The following is a 23,193-nucleotide window of genomic DNA, read 5'->3' as shown; positions in this document are numbered from 1 at the left end:
GTCTCACTACTTCCTATAGATTTTACCTTTTAGACTGATTGGCACCCTCTTATTGGATAGCACTCCAGCCATCTCTCTCCAGTTCCTCCATCCTGCATCCCACTTCCTTCTTGACCTCTCCATCCTCTTCCACTGCTGAACATAAGTATCTAAAGTCCCTAACCTTCCTGATGACATTTCCTTCAAGCTCAAGATCTGTCTCCTGGCTGCCATCCACTTTGCAACACATATACTCTGTCTTACTTCTGCTCAGTCTCATACCTCTCTCTTCCAGTACTTTCCTTCATCTTTCCAGTTTAGCTGCCACTTCTTCTCTTGATTCTGCACACAGCAAGATGCTATTTGCATATGACATTGTCCAAGGCGTGTCTTCTCTCAACTCCTCTGTCACCACCTCCATCACAATATTAAACAGGAATGGACTTAATGCTGACCCTTGTAAGCCAACTGTCACTTGAAAACTTTCTGTATGTCCAGGCAGGTCCGAGCTCTTGTCTTCACATTTCTGTACATCTCCTACACCAACCTGACATATTTCTCCGGTACCTTCTTCTTCCTCCAGACTTCTTGCCTTGGCATTCTATCTTATGCTCTATCCAGATCAATAAACACCAGATGTAGCTCCCGTTGTTTCTCTCGAAACTTTTCCATTATCTGCCATAACCAAAAGATAGCATCTGTCATTGATCGACCAGGTATGAAGTCAAATTGCTCCATTGCAATCTCCACCTCCCTCCTCAATCTTCCATCAAGAACCCTTTCTAGGATTTTCATTGTGTGGGACATGAACTTTATTCCTCTGTAATTCTTACAGTCTTGTGCATCCCCTTTATCCTTGTAGATGGGGACAAGAGTACTTTTCCTCTCCTTGGGTATAGTTTCCTGTTGGCAAACTTTTATGAACAGGTCCCACAGTAGGTCAATTCCCTCTTCCCCCAGTACCTTCCATGCCTCTACTAGGATCCTGTCAGGTTTCACCGATTTTCCATTCTACATCCTCTTCGTGGCCTCCTTCACTTGCACTCTACTGATGTTCTGCACCATCTCCTCATAAGGCGGCTCATCTTCTCTGCGATTCCTCGCATTTTCCTCATTCAAAAGTGCTTCAAAGTATATTCTCCATCTGTTTCTTGTATCCACAGCCTTCCTTAATACTCTTCCTCCAGAGTCTTTGATCTGCCTCACATGTAAGATGTCCTTTAATGCCTTATTTCTACATTTTGCTAATCGATAAATTTTTCTCTGTCCTTCCTTTGTTTCTAATTGATCATAAAGATCTTGATATGCCATGGCCTTCACCTGTGCAACAACTCTCTTGGCTTCTCGCTTTCTCTCTCTCTGTGTCCTCTTCCACTCTTGATTTGTCCCACTTCTGCTTTGCCTTCCTCTTACCCGTCACTGCCTCTGGTACATTATTACTCCATCACCACCCCTCCTTCTGCTCTCTAATCTTTCCAGATGTTTCACCAAGCATCTCGATTTGACAGCTCAGAATTGCTTTTGAATTATGTCTCCACCAATCTTGCATACTTTCTAGTCCATCCGAAATCCTCTCTAATGCCCTCTTCCTAAAACGGTTCCTCACACTTTCTTCTTTTAAGCGAAACCACATAACTGTCTTCATCCCGTGGCTTCTAAAGGGTCTTATTTTCGACTTTATTTTAAAGTCTGTGCACAGCAGCCAGTGTTGCTGCGCCACTTGATCTGTTGGGATTACCTTACAATTTGTCCCTTCCTTAAGATATTTTCTTCTAGTCAAAATGTAGTCAATCTGTGAACTGTTGTTAACACTTCTAAATTTTATCAAATGTTCTTCCCTCTTGCAGAAAAACGAGTTCACAATTGCCAGATCAAACATGACCAGGAAGTCCACAATCCTCTCTCCTTCCTGGTTCATAATTTCCACTCCATGGCCATCGTGCACCATTTCACAGTCCCTATTCTGTCTTCCTATGTGTGCGTTCAAGTCTCCTCTGACAATCATGATCTTATTTTCTTCCAGTTCCCTCATTTCTTCATCTAGCACATTCCAGAACTCATCTTTCTCCTCTGCTGTACAGCCAACTTGCAGGGCATATACACTTCAGACGACCACTTGCTCTTCTCCAAGACCCAGTTTCATTCACATGATCCTTTCGTTCCTCCTACCCACTTCCAGTACTTCGCCCTTCATTTTGCCACACAGCACAATTCTGACACCATTTCTTCCCTCTTTATTTGCTCCAGAGTAGAACAATTTATACCCATCTCCCAGTTCCTTCTCCTTTTCCCCCCTTGTCTCCTGCACACATAAGCTGTCCAACTTCCTCCTCCTCATAATGTCTGCCACCTCTCTTCCCCTTCCAGTCATGCTTCCAACAATCAATGTTCCCACTTGCAACATTCTCTCCACCTACGGGGTTCACTTCTTTAATCGCATCCGCCCTTGATGTAGTAGCCCTCGTCTACTTCTCGCAGCTGTAGGGCAATGTAGCTGTGCATCGCCTAATGGGTATGCCCTAGCCCTTGTATCACTTTCTTTTCAATTCATTTAATCATAGCTAGAGCTGGCAGTGAAGTTTACGACCAGATGCCCTTCCTAACATCAACCCTCACCATTCATCTGGGCTCGGAACCAGCACCTATTGGGGATAGCTTGCCCCCTTTTGGTGGCTGCATAAGATGAAACGACATAGCAAAATAGGAAAGATTCACCCCCTAGCCCTCGAATACTCTAATAGCATTGGGGTGAAGAGCAAGAAGAGAAGAAAGAAGCAAAGAAAGAATGAATATTTTAATAATAATTTTAACAATAAATTTTAGTGTGGAAGAATAACAATTCTGGAGTATTATTATGGTGTATTATTAATATGGGTAATACTACTCTACTCTTTTTCAGGTTATCTTGGAATTAGCAGAATAAGCTACATTTCCAGCTTTTTTTTTTTTTTTTTTTTTTTTTTACCATTCGTACTATAGGTTTATGTTGCATAAAATAGTTCCTTAAATTTTTTATGTTATCACATGATGTGGTACTTTATAAATAATTATTTTACTACTTCCTTACTTGCCAATGCTAGAATTATGTTTCATACCATTAAATTGTTACAGGGAACTTATTTTTGGAAAATGCAATTATCTATCATGTGGTCTCTAACAACCCTAAACATGGCGGAGATGACTGGTGATGTTGGCTCTTGTATTCCCACTCGTGGTAGTCCTAAATTAGTAATGCATCCTAAAGGCAAACCTCTGAGAAGCTCTGAGTAACATTTAGTAAGCACAGCATACTAAATGTTTATGCTGGTTTATGGATGAGAAATCCTGATGAAACAGTGGGCAATATCGTGAAGCAAACAGTAGAACTGACAAGTGTAAGTAAGATGGCATACCGCATGAAGAAGGAACTGACCAAAATGGGACAACTGCATATGCCAGGGAAGAAGAGGCCTAGCGCTGTAGGACTACATGTGCTCAGTGAAATATGATGACTTTATGTTGTCAGCAATTCATCAGAAAGTGGATGATTTCTTCCAAAAGAATGAAATTCCTATGATATATAAAGTAATGGCTGCTGTAAACAATGACGAAGATCCCCCTCACATTTCATTAACAACAACTTACCGGTTGTTAAAGGACCTTGGTTTTGTTTACGCCACAAGAAAGCAATCATCAGCATTACTTGAAAGGGAAGATATAATTTTATGGCATCACCAGTATTTGCATTCTATCAGGAAATATCATTGCGAGGGACAAAAAAAATTATTATTCAGACAAAATCTGGGTGAATGTCGGTCACACGTGCACTAAAAGTTCTCCAGGACATGACAGTAAAAAGTGCTCGTCAAGCATTTTTGTTGGGCTTAACGCCAGGCCTGAAAGCACCGATTGGAAAAGAGTCTTGTATAATCATAACGCATACTGGCAGCGAAGATGGATTTGTATTAGGGGCCCTTAAAATTTTATGAGAGCAGATTATCATAAGGAAATGGATGGAACGCACTATGAACCTTGGTTCATGAACATGTTAGGCTCAATGCCAAACATTGAGCCTAACAGCGTTATTGTAATGGACAATGCGCCTTACCATTCTGTCAGACTGGAAAATGTGCCATCTCAGGCTATACGCAAAACGGACATTCAGAAGTAGCTGAAGGAAAAAGGAATTGGTTTTACTTCTGATATGGAGAAAACAGAACTACTGAACTTGGTGGTGAATGTCAAGAGTCAGTTTCAAAAATATTGCATTGACAGTATTGGCGAACAGAAAGGCCATGCAGTTATTCGTATTCCACCATACCATTGTGAACTGAACCCCATAGAACTCATCTGAGCACAAATTAAGGGACATGTTGCAGCTAAAAATACAACTTTCAAATTTCAGATGTTAAAAGACTTGCCATGGAAGGATTTCAAAAAATTACTGAGTGTGCATGGAAAAGTTGCATAACCCATGTTAATGAAGAAGACTAAAAATTCTGGGCCCTTGATGAAATGATAGATGAGGTGGTGGAAATAGAAAGTATTTTTAACTTGGGTATAGTTATGTTAAAGATACCAAGCAATTTTAAATCTGGTTTTACTCCATTTTTTCCAAGTAAGCAAACAGACAAAATGTCAAGTTTGCACCTGCAATTTATGCAAGACTAGCTGATCCCACAGGTAGTGCAAGACCAAGGCAACTCGTGGTAGAAGTGGAGCAAGCTCTGATCACTAATCTTAATATTTGCCCTTAATGCCAAAACACATCTCCAAGAAGGGGATGTATGATGTTTTGTATTAAAGGCAAGGGGCCACTACCCAGACCGGTTTCAACCTTTATTGAGGTCTCATCAGTGGGGAGCCAGGCTAGAAATACCAAGATTTAGTAATTCAGAGCTTGTAAGTATTTTACCAAAACGAGTTACCATAAGGTGTTATAACCTTATTAAATAAAAATCTCGGGAGGAGATATATAGATGTAGAAAGTATTTTTAACTTGGGTATAGTTATGTTAAGGATACCAAGCAATTTTAAACCTGGTTTTACTCCATTTTTTCCAAGTAAGCAAACAGACAAAATGTCAAGTTTGCGCCTGCAATTTATGCAAGACTAGCTGATCCCACAGGTAGTGCAAGACCAAGGCAACTCGTGGTAGAAGTGGAGCAAGCTCTGATCACTAATCTTAATATTTGCCCTTAATGCCAAAACACATCTCCAAGAAGGGGATGTATGATGTTTTGTATTAAAGGCAAGGGGCCACTACCCAGACTGGTTTCAACCTTTATTGAGGTCTCATCAGTGGGGAGCCAGGCTAGAAATACCAAGATTTAGTAATGCAGAGCTTGTAAGTATTTTACCAAAACGAGTTACCATAAGGTGTTATAACCTTATTAAATAAAAATCTCAGGAGGAGATATAGATGTAGAAAGTATTTTTAACTTGGGTATAGTTATGTTAAAGATACCAAGTATAATCCCTGGTATAATGAAGAAATAAAAGCACTATCGAAAAAAAAAGAAAAAAAAACTGCATTTAATAAACATTTACAAGATAAAACTAATATAGCAAAATATGGAGAATATACAAAATAGACAAATATATACAAAAGAATAAGAAATGAAATAAATAATAAAATAAGACTCATAAAGCAAAAATATTGGGGAAGTAATTCTAAACAACCAGAATGTGACTTTTATGGAGCACAGAAACAACTATGAAGAATGATCAGAAATCAAGGAAAATAAATTTGTGAATACATAAATAGACCAATCATAGAAAGAGAACAACAGGTAAAATTTGGTAAAACTACTTTACCAAATTATATAAAGGGAAAGAAGAATAAATCTGTCTGAAATACCACAGCCCAAGAAATACTGATGAAATTGAAATAAAATTTAATCGAATCAGTCATCTCAAACTGAGAAATAGTTAATCATTGGGAAATGATGGGGTTTATAATGAAATGCTAAAATATGGAGGCAAAGCAATGACTAAAAACATTAGAAATTTAATTAAACAGCTCTTTGAAAAAAGACAGATTGCCAATAAATGGGGATTGAATATTACAATCAGGGTAGAATCAACACCTTCTTGGGCCCCCTGCGAGAAGAGAAATGTGAGGCCCTATCACATTTCCTAATGTTCAGTAACAGTAATAATAATAATAATAATAATAAGATACTCATCGATTTTGAAGTCCCAAGTAATTCCATTGGTGGATGTGAAGGCAATATTCAAAACAAAAATAACACAACAATTCACTCCTTCCCACCCACCCCATAGCAAAACTAACATTATAAAGTGACTTTTCTACATTTTGATGTGGCAAAATCATGTATTAGGTCATTAAAGTTAATATTTTGCAAAATCTCATGTTATCACCTACATTTGCTTTCTTCACCGATTCTATATCAATCATCATGTGGGACCTAAAGTGGAGACATTCCATGAATACTTCTGTAAAAGTAAGGTCTTCGCTATAGAAGTTGGCTAGATCATCACAGTGAGTTTTTATGTCTCGATCATCTAAAGCAGTGGTTCTCAAACTGGGTGCCGCAAGTATGCCACAAGGGTGCCGCGAAATTTTGAATCATTTATTTGAAAAAAGCAATCTTTACTTGTCAATCTGTTCATCACCATCCAAGTAATCCACTGAGCTATTTTGCCAACTCTTGCAATATGTCCTCTGAATTTCAAATCTCTATCTACCATCATTTCCAGATGACTAGTCTCATCAATTTCCTATAAACTAGTATTATCAATATGATATGAAGTGTATAATCTTTTCATCCCGAAGTGCATTACCTTACATTTTACAACATTGAACTGACAACCATTGCCCTTGTGAGTGAATAAACTCAATCAATGCAACGATATCTACATCACCTTTATCAACTATTGTCCTTCCTAGTTTTGCATCATCAGAAAACAATTGAATGTCTCCCTTCAAATCTTCTGCTATATCATTAATGTACAAATTAAATAGTAGTCTAGTACAGAACTCTGGGGCACTCCACTAGTCACCCTCATTTGCCTTGATTCCACTCCACCATACACCACTCTCTGATGTCTGTCTATGAGCCATCTCTACATCCCCCCCCCACCTATCCATGCCATCGGCCTCATACCCATTCCCATTTGCTCCAACTTATGTAATTCTGTCAAATGTCTTTGCCAAGTCCAGCAATGTCATCATGGTGTAGCCATTTCCTTTATCCAATTCCACTGTCACCTTATTATAAAATGCGAATAAATTACCAAGGCAAGACCTCCCTTTTATAAAGCCATGCTGCCACCTATAGAGTATTATATTCCTATCCACCCATTCCTGAATTTTACTTTTAACCACCACTCCAGAGATACTAATTTTATGTAATGGAACTATCTTACCCTCTTTCCACTCCCTTGGAACCTTTCCAGAGCTGAGACTCAGATTAAATAACTTCATCAGAGGCACTACCAGTTCACTTGCACATTCTCGTAGCACACAAGCAGACATACCATCCAGGCCCACTACTGTATTCATATTGATATTTTTTAATATACTGAGTACCTCCTGTTCATCTACCTCAATGCTCACATCGGTCTCTGCCACCTTGGTAACTACAAAGTCACCACCTGGATGATATACTTTGCAAAGTGATCACTTAGTAACTGAACTATTTCTTCTGCTTCTTTCAATTTCCTACCATCAGCACTGAGTACAGTTATCTTCCCATAATCATTCTTTCTCTTACTTGCTACGTAGCAAAAAAATCTCTTTTAAATTTACTTTGGCTCACTTAGCTAATTTTCTTTCAAAATCTGATTTAGCCTTCCTTACCATACTAGTTACCCTTCTTGCTTATGTTTATACTCCTCATGAGAATGCTGATCACCTTGTTGTTTATATTTCTTTCACAATGCTTTCTTTTTTTTTTTTTTTTTTTTTTTTGCAGCTCCTGCTTTATATTGCTAGTCATCGACTCAATCCTTACTCAGTTTATCCTCCTGACCCTCGAGGATAAACTATCAGTATGCACTCTGATACTGCCTTACTCAAACAATCCTTGACAACTCCTATACATTAACAACATTCATTCCACGTAGTTTCTTATGTCATGGCACTACTCCAAGTTGCCTTCTAAGTTTGTCATAATCACCAGTTTTGTAGTTCTGCATAAACTCTTTCTTGACTGAAATTTCCACATATTGAGCAACCTCACAGGACAAGACTGCATGGTCACTTTCCTTGATCGGTGGTCGAGTTGCTTCTGCAATTATAGATAAATCTTCTGATGCTATTACCAGATTCAGCAGTCTCAAACTGCTGGTCCCTTCCATCACTTTCTGTTTCAGGTAATTATCCCTTAGTAACTGTATAAATTCCATTTCCAGTTTATGTTTACTATATGTCATTTCTTCCTTCCAATTTATATCACCTATAGTTGAAGTTTCCTCATCATAATTGTTGGCTTGCACTGATTGTACTTATCTGCTGACAAATGACATCTACATTTTCTTCTGGACCCCAAGATCTATAGCAGCAACCAACAATATATTTTGTTGGCCTCTATCTCACACCAGACGGTGAATGAATCATTCAAATGAATAGTATAGTTAATTATCTAGTATAATTACTAGAGGTAGCAAAAGAAAAGAGTGAGGGAGTTAGGATAGTGAGTCTGTTACCACAATATGACCAGTGGCGGATTAAGGATAGTTGGGCTCCTAGGCAAATTATATTTGGGAGCCTCCCAAAAAATAATAAAAAAAAAAAAAGAAGAAGAAGAAAATAATAAAAGTTAGGTGGCAAATAAATGAAATTTTGTACTTTGGAATTTTTTGAACTTCTGGATTTTTTTGCCTGTTAAAGAGTTAAAAGATGATAAATAATAAAACTTTTTATTTTATTTTTATTTTATTTTTTTATTAGTTTTTTTTACAATTTTACAAAGTTTTTTTTTTACTTGCACTACACTCAAATAATGAAAACACGAAAAGTCACACTAAAAAGTTATTTTTGAAACAAACATCTCACTCTTACACGATTCAATAACAAATAAAGTTCAGGAGCAACCAGGTGAAACTTCCTATCTTGGCAAAGCAATCAGTTTTCATTACCTCGAAGCTGTCAACAGCGCCGTGCACTGACATTGGTAATGCGGTTTAATTTAAAGCGTAGATAGCGTGCGCTGTTCAAAATACAAAATACAAAGCTTGTCAACTAGCGCCGACATTGGTATTGCGGCATTATTTAAAGCGTAGATAGTATGCGCTGTTCGAAATACGTATTAAAACGTAATAATTGTTTTGAAAAAATTTTAGCTTAAAATAATCAAGATTTTCATGATGTTTACTGAAAACATTAATCTATTTTAAAACACTATAGGAAATGTCATGGCTTGAGAGCACTAGGCACGTGCCTCATTGCCTTAATGGGTAATCCGCCACTGAATATGACAGAGAAGAGATGAAAAGGAGGGCCATATTGCAAATGAATCTATGCACAGGTTTATGCAGGAGGAGTGGTGTGGAGTTTGTGGACGTGTGGAGTGAGTTTGATGGGCGAAAGGTGGATGGTTTGCATTTTAATGGATTTGGTGTGCTAAGACTTGAAAAAATGTTGTTGAATGAAGTGGAAGTGCAGAATCAGGGCAACTAGAGTTATTAAGGGGGGGGGGAGTAGATATGCAAACTTTAGGGAGGCAGTTGAGTGTATATAATATGCCCAAGCAAGTACGAAGGACAACAAACCAGAATGGGATAGTTAGTATAGTTAGTATAAGGCATCAAAATAGGGGTGGGACTAACGGGCTTCTGCATTTCATGTATACTAATGCCAGGAGTATTAGGAACAAGAAGGAAGAATTTTTGGCCTTGGTTGGCTTTTCTAGGCCACAGGTTATTGGCATTAGTGAAACATGGCTGACAGAAGATGATATAGCTCGTGGGATTGAATGTGAGGGGTATTGTGTTGTTCAGGAGGGACAGGGAGAATAAAATGGGAGGAGGAGTGTTATTGATGATGGCTGATGAACTGCAGCCAAGGAGAATAGAAGTTGAACTGCAGGATTGAGAAAAGAGCACATTTGAGGCTATTTGGTGTGAGATTGAGGCAAGCAGAACAAAATATACAATTGGGTGCTGCTATAGACTAGGTGATGGAATAGATGGTGGAGATGGTATGCATAAGCAAATAGAAGCAATGAGTGGAAGGAGGGTAATCATTATGGGGGATTTTAACTATGGTAACATTGAATGGAAGGAGGAGAAGACACATGGGAGGAAGGAATTGGATTTTATGCAGTTATTAAGGGATAACTATCTGCGACAGCATGTAATGGAAAATGCTAGGAATCAGAGAGTGCTTGACCTAGTAATTGCATCTGACAATTTGGCTGTAACGAATATGACCACGTTGCCACCAACTGGTGAGAGTGATCACAGGGTCTTGACTTGGGAAGTGGCTAAATGTGTGGAATTTTCAATTAAGACAGGATACATGTGGAATTACTGCGCTGGTAATTATGACAAGCTTAGAAGTTTGCTTAGTTCAGTGCCATGGCATGTAAAATTGCAAGGCTGGATGTTGATAGTGCAGTGTTTGCTGGAGGCAATGGCTGACTGTATACCTAAAGTCCGAATAGTAAATCAAGTAGGGGTTAAATGGATGAATAACACCATTAAGCTTGAGCTGCAAAAAAAAGAAACGACTGTGGAGGGAATTTAAGGAGAAAGGTAACCTGCAGGCACATGAACGGTATAAAGTGCAGGCTAGAAAGGTAACGAGAGTGGTAAGAAAAGCAAAAGCAGATTATGAAATAAAATTAGCCATACAGGCTAGAGAGAATCCCAAACCATTTTTTCGATATGTTGCAAGTAAAAGAAAAAATGTATACGACAGAATGATTTTAAAGAATGCTGATGGTAGGGAGGTAACCGAATCAGTTGATATAGTGGAATTACTGAGTGAGCACTTTGCAAGAGTATATCATCCAGGTGGTGACATTGCAGGAATGAAAGAACCAACAGCTTATACAGGAATGGTGGTGAATGAAGTGGAGGTGAACAGTCTATTACTAAACCTCAATGTCAATACATCTGTGGGATTGGATGATATACCAGCTTGTGTCGTACGTGAAGCGGCTAAAGAATTGTCAGTGTCCTTGACCATTTGGTTTAATTTGAGTCTCGAGTCTGGGTTAGTCTCAAGGGGGGGGGGGGGGGGTGGAAAGAGGGGAAAATAGCTCCACTGCATAAAGATTGCTGTTGTAAATTACCGACCGATCAGCATATCAGGAATCGTTGTCAAGGTCTTGGAGAAAATTGTCAAGAGGAGAATACAGGAATGGATAGAAGAAAATGGGATACTGTGGGAGACAGCATGGTTTTGTAAAGGGCAGATCGTGCCTCAGTAACTTGCTAACGTTTTATAACACAGTGACAGCTGAACTGGATAAGGGTAATGGGTTTACAGTGATCCTACTGGACCTTGATAAGGAATATGGAATTCTAATCAGTAAACTGCAGCATATGGGGATGGATATAGGGTTGGTGAGATGGATAGGAGGGTGGTTGATGGAGAGATATCAGAGAGAGGTTTATTCAGGAGTAGAGTCCAAAAGACAGCCTGTGACTAGTGGTGGGCAACAGGAGTCTGTTCTTGGACCACTACTGTTTAATTTGTTCATTAACGATATAGGAAAGAATCTGATAGGAGCTGTTCATTTGTTTGCTGATGATGCAAAGTTGGGTAGAGCAATAGTGAATGCACAGAATGTCGAAATTTTTCAGGATGATTTGGATAGTTTGGAGGGCTGGGCTAAGGAGAATGGATGTCAATTTAATGTGACAAAATGTAAGGTTATGCATTTTGGGGTAAAAAGATTAGCAGCAGTATACCACATTGGTGGAACTGTACTCCAGGAGATTGACAAGGTCAGGGATTTGGGAGTGTTGGTGGATAGGGAGTTGAAGTTTAGGAGGCACATCACAAAAGTGGCTAAATCAGCTCATCAAATCACTTGGTTGCTGAAAAATACTTTGACGAGCAGAGACAAACAGGTTATTGTTCCTCTGTATCGAGCCTTGATAAGACCCCACCTAGACTACTGTGCCCAAATTTGGATGCTAGTGTTTCTTCTTGATGGAGAGGAGGTGGAGAGGATCCAGAGACTAGTGACCAAGATGATAGCAGGTCTATGGAATGAATCTTATGAGAACAGGTTGAAGATTTGTGGGTTGCAGAAATTGGTTGATAGGCGGAAAAGGGGTGATATGATTGAGACATTCAAATTACTGAAGGTTTTCTATAAGATTAATTCAGACAATATTTTTGAGAATAGGACTGGTGGTGGGAGGACTAGGGGCCATCCATGGAAGCTGGGCAAGAGTGTGGTTATCAAGGGTGTTAGAGCTAAGTTTTTTACTTAGAGAGTGGTGAATGAGTGGAATAAGCTGCCAGAGTCTTATTCCACTGTAAATGACTGTAAATGAGTTTAAGGCAAAGTATGATAGATACTGTGTGAATGTTGAATAGTTGTTCTTGATATGATGTTAGGGCCTCCCTTGATGAGTCTAAGGACTCCTTGGAGTTGCCTGTACTACTACGACTACTACTACTACTACTACTAATAATAATAATAGGTAACTTGGCTTAGTGAGCAAGCAAAGCGTGATCATTATGGGTAATTTCAACTATAGCAATATTGATTGAAATGAAGAAATAGCATCATGGGAATAAGGATAATGAATTTTTTGAGTTCTTAAGGGAGCAATCTTATGCAGGTATGTAACTGAGGGCATACCAGGGTTAATAAAGTGATCACATGCTGCAGCCGGTCACATGAGAACTTCTATAAAGGGATATACGAAGAACTACAAGGCTGGTGCTTAACAACTGGGAGTTATAGTATAGAAAGAGGAATTTATTGGGAAGGATATAGATGCTGTGTGGGCATTGATCAAGAACTATTTAACAAGAGCAATGTGTGAGTTTATTCCAAAGGTAAAAAGGCTAAACAAGTTAGGAATAAAATGGATGAATGAAGAGATTAGGCATGAAATTTGGAAGAAGAAGGCACTATAGTACCAACACAAATGCCGACCTAGTCGGCCAAGTGGTTAGCATATCCGCTTTCCACCTAAAAGACTGCAGGTTCGAATCCTGCCATGGGCATGGATGTTTGTGATTGTCTGTGAAAATACTAGTGGTGGGTAGTAGATGGCATTGGTGTAGATGTTGCAGTTCGCTGTAGTTGGTAGACTTGAGCGGGAGGAGATGGAGAGTTGTAGAGCAGGTGCCCTCCATCGATAAGTCTTTGGACTCCTTGAAGGTATCACATAATAATAACAATAATGTCGATGATGATCAGTTGCATGAAGAGCACGAAGAGCAGGTCAGGAAGGCAACTCAGTTGGTAAAGGCAGCAAAAGTGGAGTATGAGAGGAAATTAGTCAATCAAGCTATGTAAAATCCAAATGATTTCTTTAATATGTGGCGAGTGGAAGGAAAACTGACTACGGGAGGGCAATGACACTTGCAGATTTGTAACCAATGCTTAGGATATAAATGAATTATTCTTTGATCAGTTTATCAGTTCATTACATCCTTGTGAAGGCAACATCAGCCAAAGCTGTAGTGTAGAGAGTATGGTAGACAGGGAACTGATGGTGAATGAACAAGAAGCATAAGAGGAATTAAAAAAACAATGTTAATAAAGCAGTAGGATTTGACAGTATATTGCCACGTGTCTTGAGAGAATGCCCTATGGATTAATGGTGAAACTATTTAACGAGTCTTGCAACAGAGTGAGTCTCAAAGGATTGGAAGTTAGGAAATATTGTTCCACTTCACAAAGGGATGAGGATAATACTAAGGATATATATTATAGGCTGATCTGTTGATACATATTATAGGTTGTTGTTATGATATCAGAGAAGTTAGTGAGTACTAGGATTCAGAAGTGGGTTGAAGACAGCAGTATTCTTTATGAAGGGTTTGTCGGGGGGGGGGGTCACATTTCAGTAATCTGCTTACGATTATTACAAGGTGACAAACTCACCAGTTAAAGGAGATGGATATAGGTTCAGCTTGGATTTTTCAAAGGCCTTTAACAGATTACCACATGACAAGCTAGTAGCCAAACTGAAACAGATGGAATTAGATATCAGACCAGTAATCCGAATAGCTGATTGGCTACTCAAATGTTACAGGGATCTGTTTTGGGACCATTTGTTTAACTTGCTTTAACTTGCACATTAATGACATTGGGACCAGCGTAATGTTGCAAAGTCCAAGGTCATGAAATTTGGTAGGCAAGGTTTGGATGTAGAGTACATAATTAATGGAGAAATTTTGAAGGAGGTGGAGAAGACAGATCTGGGAGTGATGGTGGACAGAGACTTGAAGTTTAGAGTTCACTTTGCTAAACTTGTAAGAGGGACTACTGTGCACAGATTTGGTCACCTCATATTGGACAATGTCCAGAGAAGGTTTACTATGTTAGTGGCAGGTCGATGGAATGCCAGATAAGAGGAGAGATTGAGGGAATGCAACTTATAGCCTTGTGAACAGAAAAAGAAGAGAGGAAATGATTGAGACATATCAGTTGGTGAGGGATTGCTACTAGATTAATGTGGAAAAGATATTTCATACAGTAGAGGGAGGCAAGGGAAGAAGTAGAGGCCCTCCATGGAAACTGTATAAGGAGGGTGTAAGCAGGGAAGTGAAAAACATGTTCTTTGCATTGTGAGTGATGGTGAGGGAAATGCCTTGCCTGAAAATGTGGTGAGCGTGGAAACTATGAATGGAATCAAGGGAGCAGAGTCAATTATTTGGCTTAAGAGAGAATAGACTGCCTGCAATGAGTCCTTTGACTCCATGGAGGTCAGATGATAATAATCCCTCGAAGTTGAGTAAAGGTGCTTAGTAGGAGTGCGAGGACTAGATTTTTCACTTGGAGAAATGTGAATGAATGAAATGGATTGCTAAAATCATTTGTGATTAATGGATTCAAGGAGAAATGAGATTTTGTGGATAGTTTGGGTCTCCTGATGAGTCTTCAGACTCCATGAAGGCATCATCCAATAATAGGTATAGTACGCCCACAGATTTGAGACCCTTCGACACTTGTGCGCATGTCAACAGAAGGAGAATCCATTCCGATAATAGGGTAATCAATTCGTATTGTGGGATGAGTTATTTATTATTACACGTTGGAAAATTAACTTCTCTTTTATGATCATTGTAGTTTTTAAAGTGATAACTATTTTGCTTGTATAACAATTAGGAAATTGTATCTATAAAGCACGTGATTTCGTGTGTTGGCGACCAATTCGTACGTCCTTCTTTCTCCCCTTCAGCATGAATCGACTATTCTTGGCAAGTCTCCAAGCGAAGATCTCTAAAGCATGGGCATACTATAATAAAACAAAATTTGATAGCATAAAAAATGAAATGATTTATGAAGAATGTCAATTACAACTCATAAATGCATGGATAAAAAAGATTAATTAGAATGGAATCAACATGTTAATAGGATAGACCCAAAAAACAATAGTTAAACTAGCAAGAGACTGGAAATCAAATACATAAAAGACCAGATGGCAGACAAAAAAATTCATGGACAGACTTCATTGACATATTGGACATGCAACAAGCAGAAACTTAAAAAAATAAAAGGAGTGTGGAAGAGGGCTCCAAATTATGTATCCCATATCACTGCACATGAAAATTCTGTACCTATCTACTAGTCTTTCACTGGATGAAAACAAAATTCTCAATTAAACAGTTAACTAGATATTGGAAAGATGGAACCCTACTAAGTTTTTCAGTAATTCCATTAGAAAATATATCAAATCAGAATTTTTTTTTTTTTAATTTCAATGAGACTTATTACTCATAAAAACAATAAATTTAAAATTTAAAATTAATAAGCTTACCTGCACATTTAAAACATTCGACATGGAAGTACCTATCTTGGACCCGTAAAGCATTTCCTGAGCACTTTTTTTTACATACTTCACATGTTACTTTACCTGTAATGGAAAGTAGTATACACTAAATCACTGATGTTATGATGAGATAGTGGATTTATGAATGAGCATAAAAGCCATTATAAATAATACTGCAGTTTACAGCTTTTTGTAGTACAGAGCTCTTTATCCTTACAGTTCTATACCAGCAACAGTCAGCTGCTTGTCAGTGGACTGCAGTGTATAACGTGTTGTTTGCAGCTGATATTAAAATATATTCAAAGTGTATTAAATATGTTTTAATATTTGTACAAAATGTCAGAACTTAAGTATAGTGATGTTTTTTAGGGTGCATTAACTGTCTTGAACTTTTTTAGTTTAACAAGAGATGTACTACTTACTACTCTGTACATATATAATGATAAAACATATACATGCTGAAAGGCATACACAATTGTGTGTGTAGACACACACACACACACACACACACACACACACAAATTCAATGATCAATTTCATTAGCAGCAATTGATCATTTCTCAGCCTGATAACCAGACAACCTAGTTGGCCAAGTGAATACTATCCATAGCTTTCAAACCTACAGGTTAGTGATTAAAATCTGCTGTGGTATGTATGCTTGTGAATATTTTATATGGTAGAAGATTTTTGCCCATCAGTACAAGACCACCACTACGCTGCTAAATAGGAACCTTCTGAAGTGGTTTGAAATTTGAAAAGTACGACATTTGTCATATAAAAAAAAAAATAAATAAATAAAAAACTTGACTTTCCCAATTATTACTGCTATTATTCTTTCCACCTTAAAAGTAGATACCGGATCTATACTTCACCAATATTACTATTATTAATCAGCCATCTCTAACAAGTTCCAAAGCTAATATATCTCCCTCATGAGACCTGCCCTAACCATTACTCAAACATCTATCAAATCCCTTCTGAAACAATGGTAATTCACTATTCTGTCCTTCTGATAACTCACTATCTAACACTACTTAATCCTTTATCTACATACAACACTGCTATTCATCATCTACACATAATGCCATCTACTGCCACTAATAATAATATTATTATTTGACACTTCCAGGGAGTCCAAAGACTCATCGAGGGAGAGTGTGCCAACAGCATCGAACGATTGGTCCCCTTCCAACTATGTTTCATAAATTGCATGTGTATTCTGGTTGATTTGCCCATATATAGGATGACAAACTCAAATTTCCAAAGAGAAATATCCTGCTATTCTTATATGGAATCAGCTAACTCACTTCAAACGAAAATTATTATTTATTATTATTATTCGTGACACCTCCAAGGTGTCCGAAGACTCATCGCGGGAGGACACCTAGTGTACAACTCTCCAACTGCACCATTACCAAACTACTACTACCAATCAACTAGATCAGCGCCATCTACTGCTACAACAAGTATCTTTTGTCTGTAAATTGCGTGTATTCTGAAGGGCTGATTTGTCTGTATACGGGATGAAAAACCCAAGTTTCCGGTTTAAAGAGTGGTATGGTAGACTATGTGCTGACCTCTCAAGATGAATCTTGTGACTCCATGGAGGTCAGGAAAATAATAACAACAAACAAGAATATCTCAATGTCGCTACTTGGAATGTCAAGATTATTTTCCTGATAAAGGAAGAAAGAGAAAAAGTAAGAATAATGATTTTTATTCACAAATCAATTTTTAAAAATATATCACACATCACAAATTCTAGAGCAAGAGAATTCTAGAACTAAGATTACAAATAAGTAGTGGCTACCTGACTATCATTAGTGTCAATGCCCTAAAAGAAGGAAGAGAGAAAGATAAGAATGTGCTTTATTCAGATTTACAAAAAATTAAACATGAAATAAATCCAAATAATTATCTATTAATAATGGGAAATTTCAATGCCAGAGAAGGGAATGTTCCACTTGGTACAAATATAGAAACAAATGGTGAAACTGCATGCAATAGAAATGGATACAGACTTAGAGATTTTTCCACATGTAATAACTTAAAAATTACTAATACTTTTTTTTTTTCAAGCATAAAGATTGCCATAAATTCCCTTGGAAAACAAGTAACCTAAAATAAGGTATAACAGACTAATAGAAAAGTATAATAGACTAATATAACAGCTAATAAGAAAACAGCTAATATGATACTAGACAGCTGGGTATTTACAGGTGAAGAAACAGAATCTGATCATTATGTATTACATGGAAAATTAAGAATACCTCATGATGGTTTATAATTAATCAAAAATCCTCAGGAATCTTTTACAGTTCAACTATTGGATGGTAAAAGTATTAACTACCTTTATTTACAAAGAATAAAAAGAAAAACTAGAGCAAATAAAAGATCTTACAGTGAAGAATCCAAATACATACAACATTTTAAGAAATATGAATGAGAAGGTAAAAGAAAAAGAGAAACTTGAAATAATTAAAGAGAAATCCTGCCTGGACTTCTTCCAAAAGTTATGGCAAGATAGTAATGAAACTAAAACTGATATAATGCTAACTTTTAACTATCCAGTGGAAAAGAAATAACATTAAAAAAAATCCAACAAGCAATACAACAAAGTAAATAAATCAGGAAAATCCCTCAGAGAAGGTGGAATAAATATAGAACTTATTAAATAAGCAGGCAGTCCCATTCATCAAATGACTGTGAAAATTATTTAACAATATCTAGCAGCAAGGAAAAATCCCAGAAAGTTGGAATAAGGCAATAAGCATTCATATATATATATATGAATGCTTATTGCCTTATATATATATATATATATATATATATATAAGGCAATATATATATATATATATTTATATATATAAGGCAATATATATATATATATTTATATATATAAGGCAATATATATATATATATTTATATATATAAGGCAATATATATATATATATTTATATATATAAGGCAATATATATATATATATATAAGGCAATATATATATATATATATTTATATATATAAGGCAATATATATATATATATATTTATATATATAAGGCAATATATATATATATATTTATATATATGAGGCAATATATATATATATATTTATATATATGAGGCAATATATATATATTTATATATATAAGGCAATATATATATATATTTATATATATAAGGCAATATATATATATATTTATATATATAAGGCAATATATATATATATTTATATATATAAGGCAATATATATATATTTATATATATAAGGCAATATATATATATTTATATATATATATAAGGAGATAAGTGCAACTATGGAGATGCACAAGTATAAACTTCAAAATTAAATCATATGTAAAAGATAAACTTTGTGAAAAACAAAATTACTTCTGAAAAGGATGATCATATATTGACCCAGCTTTTACATTAAAAATCTTAGTATTTCAACTGGATCATGGAATTACCAGATGACCAGATAATCATAGCAAGAAGTGAAGATAAGCGCCAGAGATCAATATACTCCTTAAACTTAATTGCTAAATAATTTGGAATGCAAATATCGACAGACAAAACAAAAATCATGGCTTTTAAAGGATCATGTCCAGTCAGAAATAAAATCATGATTTAAAAAAAAAAAAAAAAAAGTAGAATAAATTTACTGCTTCAAATACCTTGGATATGCTATATCATATATATATATAAAAGAAGCTGATATGATATCAAAATGGATGTTTTTGAAGTTGATGATCAATAGCATTTTCAAACCTAATCAAGTTCAAAAGCATACAAGAATAAGAGTTTATAAAGTTTTAGCAAATCTCTACTGTACAGAAGTGAGTTATGGACCATAAAACTGCAGAGGAAAAAAAAAGAATCAGTATCGGACAAAGTATATAAACATTGAAAGAAGTGGACTGAACATACTGAAAGATGGACAGTTCAAGACTACCCAAAAATATACTCCGATACCACCCAGTTGGGGAATATAGAAGTCAAGAATGAAGAAGTAAAAAAATGGAATAAGAGCAGAACACTGAAAGGATAATGAATATTTTATTATTTTATTTTATTTATTTTGCAGCCCTTGAAACTGTCTAGCTATGTCATTTGTCAGTTTGCAATGCACAGAAAAAGAAAGAATTTCTTTTTTCCATGAACAAAACTATTTACATTATGCAACAATGTATACTCAGTTACATACAGTATATATAAATATAATTGTGTGTGTATACACACTATAAAACTTGTAATAGAAATTCCCAATAGAATGCATCACTAAATTAATATTTGAAATTATGTATTAAATATTTCATTACTGTTGATATAAAATGTGACATTTGTCTATAATTAATTAATAAGAATATTTTATTAAACAATTGTATCCAATTATGCCCGTTTTCGCTTTCAAAGGTGTCATCTGATGTTAAGTGCTACACGATAAGATAGACTGCACCCTATAAAGGAGTGAACCTATCGGTCAAAGTCCAATGTTTCAGGCATGTAATTAGTTTCTATACTTGTTGTTTCTTACCTATGAAAAGGTTAATAGAAATGATGTTTTATTACATCATATCTTGAAATGGACTGCTCATGAGTTCGAACTCAAATTCCCGAGGATAAATGACAGACAAGCATTTATAATTAACTCAAACGAGAATGCAGCAAGCTAACTAACTGATGCTAGGTACAATACTGAATGTTAACAGTATGCATTTTCAATTTCAGTATAACTGGTAAAAAGAGTTTTCCTCATGAAACTCTGGTTTTTTTATCCTTCAGAACCTGTTGAAGAACTTACTAAGACACGATAACGACTGATTTACTTAACAGAATCAGTTGTCATTAAGAAATAAACAATCTTAATGGGATACGCTCCATTGACGCTAGTGACGTTTCCATAAGAAAAAAATTAAAACACAACGGATGCCACTGCTTTAAAGAGAAACGAGTCGGCGGCAAGATATCAGAAGATATGAAACATTTATTAAAAAGAGAAGAAAAGTAGCAGAAAAATTGGTCACCTTAACGGGTATAAGTAGCACGTGGGCCATAAAGACATCTGAAGACAAAATGCTTTTTTTATGTTATTTATTAATCCAACAGACGTTTTATTATTTTGAATTTATATTTGGAAAATATGAATATATGAATACAGCTAAAATCAGCTAACGCCTTTTTTTATTCCCGTATACCGGGAGTAGGCGAGGCCATTAAGCACTATCTAACTTTTGGAGACTGAGTGGGCAGTTCAATCTCCACTGGTACCAATCAGAGATAGATGGCCCAAGGCTATCACTAATTAAGCAGTACGCAGTGAAGAGAGACGGCTCAAATGTGCCGCCATCTCGTGGTCCCTAACCCTAACACAATATATTTAATGTCTGAAATAATGTGGTTTCTACGGTCGATTTTCTTGAGTTTACGGGATGAAAAACCCGCTAGCTCGTGCCAGAGATCGACTAACTCGGGAACCGGTCGAAAAAAGGCTTAGAAAAATTTCCTCTAGTCGCCGACTAGACTCGAAACCAAGTCTTTCTTCGTGCTGCTAAGCGCCGTGGTATGCAAACGCCACATCCACTGAGCTACACAGGCTCCTGAAGGAAAACTAATTATCTAGAATGACGGATAGATCATTTTAGTCATTGGAAGACGACAAATAATATTTTCGAGTATGTATAATTGTAAATCCAGACGTTAGCTGATATCTAGTCGGCCACCTCCTTAATTATTGGACGCGATTCACTGGATTCGTTTCAGCCATCTTCATTTCTTATCTAGTAATCAACCAAGCTTAAATTGTTCTCAGTGGCTATAAATAAACGTTTCTCAGGCATGTTGCTCGTATTCTGATATACATCATCTTCATCAATGGATCTAACTACCTCTTAAGAGCCCATGACCTTCAAAATGCCCTTGGATTTCGTAACCATAATCCATAAAGCGGTTAGCCCTTCCCTACAAGTAGCCTACTAGTATTCAAAAAGTTATTTAGGACTAAAGGGGATTCACATACTCCCTTTTTGTAAATAAAAGGCATTAGCCATATTGAGGCCATAGTGTCTGTCTTCACTATCTTCTAATTATTTATATATCTATTAATATATTGTAATTTTTAATACAATTCCATAATGTTATACTATCAACTGGTGAAAGATCATTATAATCGCCAACTCAGCTATGGTTCAGAAACATAAGATGGAGGCTGTTGTCTAACTTACTCTCTCAGCTGAGGTCTTCAGGATTATTAACAAAGAGGAACTCAATTAGTAGTGACAACCAAAAATGGAGACCTGCTGCCTACCCACTACTAATTGTTAGTTAGGAATAAAAGTTTCATACCTTTCAGAATAACAAACCACTAAAGGATTTATTTTTATTTATTTACTTATATAACTGCACAAATACCGAAGTCCTCTTGCTTGATAAATTTAATATTCACTCCAAATGGTATCATGTTTTTCAATTCCACTGTCCAAACTGGATGAGATAGTGAAGTATCTGATATCAGCAATCACCTTAAGGAAATCGTCCACTTGTCCAATAGAATACCATTCATTCCTTTCGACATTTTGTTTACCTTTTCCTAGCTAGTTTATCCTCAAAGTATGCTACATATATATTAGACTCATAGGTATATCACTTCTGAACATGTCTCTCATTTTCCCATAAGCCATCCATCCAAGATGAATTCTTTGTTCAATCTCTTTTCTTGGCAATCCTCAAAGGATAACAATAGGCCCAAATATACATATGAGGTAACTTGTTCTATTTCATGGTTTTCAACTTTGACAGTTCTTTGGTTTATGTATTCATTCATCGTAATTTTTGCTTTTTCTTTCTTTATTTTTTTAATCCAATTACTCTGGAGTCTTCATTTAGCTGATTTAGTCTTTCTTCCAGATCTTCAAGATTATCTGCTATTAGGACAACATCATCTGCAAATTTCAGATTATGCAGCCTTTTTCCATTTATGTTTATTCCCTTTGTTTCCCAATCAACGCTTCTAAAGACTTCTTCTAATGCAGCTGTAAATAGTTTGGGAAATATAGTATCACCTTGCTGGATGCCTTTTTGTACCAGAAAACTTTTCATGTTTTTATATAATTTAATTACAGAAGTTGCATTATTGTAAATATGTGTGGACAGACTTATGTGTTCGTCGAACATGTTGTTTATTATTTTAACGGTATAATAGAACACAGAAACTAAGTAAATAATTAATTTATTCACTTGATGCTGATATTTCGCTGGTATTATAACCAGCATCTTCAGAGCACAAAAACACTGTTTGTCA

The 23,193-nt window shown here is 36.3% G+C and overlaps 1 protein-coding gene across 1 annotated transcript in view; it reads right to left on the bottom strand.

Moving 5' to 3' along the window:
- LOC150107279 (actin-binding LIM protein 2-like) overlaps positions 1-23,193 on the bottom strand; it is a 508,439-nt gene that overhangs the window by 349,232 nt on the left and 136,014 nt on the right. The window contains exon 2 of the mRNA XM_090391129.1: positions 15,886-15,981. Coding sequence (XP_090247255.1) covers positions 15,886-15,981 — 96 coding nt within the window. The remainder of the gene's footprint in view (positions 1-15,885; positions 15,982-23,193) is intronic.

Source organism: Typopeltis vanoorti, chromosome 4 (assembly GCF_054136105.1).
Source record: "Typopeltis vanoorti isolate ZY-2024b chromosome 4, IOZ_Tvanoo_1.0, whole genome shotgun sequence".
Classification (NCBI taxonomy): Eukaryota; Metazoa; Arthropoda; class Arachnida; order Uropygi; family Thelyphonidae; genus Typopeltis; species Typopeltis vanoorti.
This window is presented reverse-complemented; position numbering and strand designations above follow the sequence as displayed.